At 34.2% G+C, this 4,483-nt stretch overlaps 1 protein-coding gene across 12 annotated transcripts in view; it reads right to left on the reverse strand.

Moving 5' to 3' along the window:
* The window catches only part of LOC115234479 (protein PRRC2C), a 25,760-nt gene extending 21,283 nt beyond the window's left edge, over positions 1 to 4,477 (reverse strand). For 9 of the 12 annotated variants that reach the window (XM_029805597.1, XM_029805594.1, XM_029805591.1 and 6 more), the window contains exons 1-5: positions 4,247 to 4,477; positions 2,996 to 3,143; positions 2,485 to 2,733; positions 2,046 to 2,202; positions 757 to 999 (exon numbers count right to left, since the gene is read on the reverse strand). In XM_029805597.1, coding sequence (XP_029661457.1) covers positions 757 to 999; positions 2,046 to 2,202; positions 2,485 to 2,733; positions 2,996 to 3,088 — 742 coding nt within the window. In that variant the 5' untranslated portion in view covers positions 3,089 to 3,143; positions 4,247 to 4,477. The remainder of the gene's footprint in view (positions 1 to 756; positions 1,000 to 2,045; positions 2,203 to 2,484; positions 2,734 to 2,995; positions 3,144 to 4,246) is intronic. The other 3 variants (XM_029805599.1, XM_029805598.1, XM_029805589.1) reach the window with 2 other exon arrangements.
* Positions 4,478 to 4,483: the final 6 nt, after the last annotated feature.

Raw genomic sequence — 4,483 nt, forward strand, 5'->3', positions numbered from 1 at the left:
TATATATATATATATATGTGTGTGTGTGTGTGTGTGTGTGTGTCTGTATTTAATGTAAAATCCTAATTTTCTTCTGTAGAATAGCAAATAATATGAAATAATATTGTGCACATAATTTGTATATGTGTAAAACCAATTCATAGTTATTAAATATTAGACACACTAATTGTATGCAAATATTGTTACTGAATAGAAAATATAGTATCATTAAATGCAATTGAGATTGCAAATATTTTCATTTAATTACAGATTTTTTATGGCTTTAACTTTCTTGATATACATATTGGGTATATGTTTCTAAATGCATCGAGTGTCACAAGATATTAATAATAAGAGAAAAAAAATTTAGATAAAAAGTCTAAAGTTCCGATCATATAATTTTTCAAAATAAAACTAGTTTTGTCTCTCTAATTTTATTTTATTATTTTTTACTATCACTAATTCCTTTTAAGACATATGCAGACGAGTAGTCTTCATTAAACATCTGATATGTAAAGAAATTTCTATTTCTCACCAGATATAGAGTCAAGAATCCGCATGCATCGCGCATTCTTGTAAATCTCTATTGCACAGTTTTTATTACTAATAAATTTGTTTACACCAATGTAACTTCCATGTTCTATTACTTATATAGTATAATTCATTTAATCAAAATACGATCTTAAAAAAGCAACCATGGGAAGAAGCACAGTGAGAGCACTACTGGCAAAGAGATAAGAATTTGAATCTAGCAGCAACAGGCAAGCAGCACCCCACCTGAGTGGTTGTGGGAGTACGGCTGTTGCTGCAGTAATGAGTGATGGACTGCGACTGAGATCGCATTGGATGTTGTTGAGGACTGTTGAGTCTGGCTCTGAGTGGAGACGGAGGCGGAAGGCTGTCCGCTGAGACTGGGAAACTCGTGTTGGAACTGCGGGGACTGATGAGCGAGGAAACTCAGTCCAAGGGCACCTCTTGTCCCCTTCGCGCCCCCCACGAGCCCCGCGTAACCAACCACTGCTGCCACAATGGGCGTACCTATCAATTAATTGTGCCACCCAAAAAAAAAAAAGGAAAAAAAAACCTACACCGACGCTCCGCTAACACTTTGCTCATGCCCAACGTCCAGAAATGGATGTTAAAAGAATATATATCTATATGTAAATCGCAAATGCGAACTGGACAATGAATTATTGTCACATCCTATTACTGTGATATACCATATTGTAATTTCAGAGTTTGCATCGTCCTTTATCAATCCAACTCTGGACATTTAAAATTTTATGATATTAAGTGTATTTATATATCTCGATGAATTTTCTTTTAAATAAATACTGTTTATACTGTGGCATCATTATAATAATATAATACAAATCATTATATATGGTTTATATAAACAAGTAGTAAAATAATACTAAAATTGCTGCTACCTAAATTTTTTCTATATATATCTACATATTTCCAATTTTGGCATTGGAAAAATATTGTATCATTTAGATAATACTGTATCACCTATACACTAATAATTATATAGTTGATACTTTACATGTGTATGAACAATATAATATACCGATTGTTAATCCTAGTTGATTAATATATTGAAATATTTATATATATAAAACAGATGTTTATGTGAAATTAATAATTGTAATATATGCAAATGACTTTCACACATGCTGTTCCACCTACGATCTTGCATATCCCCTATTCGTAGGAGGAAGCAGCTACAAACATTTATGCATGGAAAACTAAAACTTTTTTTGTCTCACAGTTGTGACTATAATTAGATATTATTTAGATAAGTTTCTAAAAAATTGTGAATAATTAGATATGATTTAAATTTCAGTTTTTAGAAACTTTGGAAGACATTTTTAGAGCCGCTTTTTTTTTTAATTTTTTGAAGTCAAGCTTGCTTCTGGATAAACGAATTCAAAAGTGTTTGAACGGAACAAAGAATGTGAAAAATAAGTAAAGTAATTTAAAAGTCTTAACATCTTTTTTTATCAATGGTACGCATTATATGCCAGTAGTGCTACAGTGTATGGAGTATATATTTTTCTACGTACCATCTTCTAATCTGCTCATAATCGCGCTCCATGATGATTTGTTGTTTGTTTGATCCAAAAAAGGAGATTGTGATACATTTTGTTGTCCCGGTAGTAACGAGTGTAGAGATGTTGAAACAGTGTTTCCTGCTGCGCATTGTGCTGTTGAAGAGACAGTCTGCAAGTAAATATTAGCTTTAATATAGTATCTATTTCTAAATTATGAATATAATACGCAATATAAAAATTAAAAAATTAGCACTATTTTTTGTAAACTTTTCTTATCAAAAAATTTAATTATTTTCTAATTAAAAATATCTAAAAGAATATAACACTTTTCACAACTATCAAAATTAATTTATATTAATATAATTAATATAATTAAATTATTAGTAATACACTGTTAACTTTAAAATAATTGTGTTTTCTATAAACTAAAGAATATTAATTTATAACGTACAACAGTGTTATCAGATGAAGTTGCTACTGTGGTAGTAGTAGTGGTCGACGACGTGGAATCCTTAGTAGTAGCCCAACCACTTCCTCCACTTGGCACAAGACTGACAGCTGGATCACTGCTGCTAGTTTCGCTTTTTAAACTGGGCAGATTAGCAGGAGGACGCCGTGCCGAAGGCACCTTTCCAAGACTTTGCATTCCATGTTTGCGCGGTAATGTATTTTTTTGCTGATGCGGTTCCAAAGATTCGCCCTTCATTAAAATATTTGTCGAAAATATTTAATTAGTTTACACTGTAGAAAAATTTTATCTCTCAAATATTAAAATATGAGAAAGAAGATCATTATTCATGAAATATGTTGAACAGATATATAAGAAACTAAGAAAAATAAAAATAATTGTTTTCAGTGAGAGATTATTATTTCATTTAATTGAACAAAATTGTAAAAGATAATTGATAAAAGAAAGTGTCTCTCGGAAAAATAATAAGTAATAAAATGTGGTCAACACTTACCCTACTCACCCGATACAAGCTATTGATATCTAGTGATTGAAACTTGGATTTTCCTTTCTCCCCCTTCGACACAATCCCTGACAGAGTAGACATGCTGTCTGCACGCAACCATTTAGTACCAATCAGACCCAAAGAACGAACCCTTTGTCTACAAAGACAAAGATGTATAAATATCTGTCTTTTTTAGCTTTCATTTCTTTATAAAAATTAACAATGGCAACATAATTGTAATTTAAAGAATGTGGTAGAAGAAATACGACATCTTCATGTGTGTGTGTGTGTGTGATAGAATATAAAATTTCATATGATATATTAATTACATTTCGAGTTTTTCTCTGAAGACAAAAAGCATATTTCTAGGAATTAAATACTATTTCGATTCAAAATCAGAGAATTCTCAAACTGAGAAAACAATTGTGAAAAAACTGTATGAGTTAGTAAATAGCTGTGTTTATCGATGTATCTCTGCAGTGCTTGTTTTGTAGAACATGTAATCGAGTAAAAAATACATTATAACAAGATGCACAATAGTACGACAATCATTGTGCATATGCATACAATACTTTGTTTTTTAAATATTTTATGGGACCAAAACTATTTATAATAATAATGATATAGCAATGTTGCGATATTAATTTCATTATAATTCATATAATTACAGCGATACGCATATGGGAATAAGAAATGTGAAAAAGAAATTTCTAAAACGCGCATTCCGTTCCGTTAACAGCGCATTAACGGTGGAGGCGAACAGCCTGAGAAAACGCTTTGTCTGTCACGCTGTTAGAACAAGCCATCGCGCGGTAATAAAAGAACTCCAATTATTACCTAGCAAACCCAAATCCGGGCACTGATAATATTACGAATGAAAAGCCAAGGAGGGCAAGTAACGCCGAACCCAACCCCTCTCTCTCTCTCTCTCTCGACCGTGCGCGATGTCAAAGCTCGCGATAGTCCAAAACAACAATCGCGCCGTCCCTAAATACGCATCATGTTGTCGAATATTCGCCGTGTCGTAGATAGAAAAATTTCGCGATATCGTGGATACGCGAGTGTAATTTCGCCGCGATAACGGTACCCCGTCGTCGAAGAAAGCGGACAGGCCGATCCGCGTTGACGGGGGGAAAGGAATATGAAGGGGGAGGGAGGGGAGGAAAAAAAAGTGTCGGGATACAGCGAAGCATCCTCCACGTAGGAAGGAGGACTTCGCTGTCCGGACTGTTAACGGATATCGACGAAATAAGGACTTACCTTGGTCCGTCCAAATGGGTTATCAATTCACAATAGGGTTAACTCCCAGTAAAACTAGATTAACGCACGGATCGACGCGGATTATCACTTCCGACCGGATCGCGCCGCGCCTACAAGAGACACAAGAAACTTCTTCTCCACAATTCGTCCAAGATGGCGAATGCGCGACTCTCGAGGGGCCCTTCCTCCGCGCGCGCGATCAATACAATTACGTCACGCTTACCAAGGAGAACCGCT

This window comes from Formica exsecta, unplaced genomic scaffold (assembly GCF_003651465.1).
Source record: "Formica exsecta isolate Colony F162 unplaced genomic scaffold, ASM365146v1 scaffold2, whole genome shotgun sequence".
Lineage (NCBI taxonomy): Eukaryota > Metazoa > Arthropoda > Insecta > Hymenoptera > Formicidae > Formica > Formica exsecta.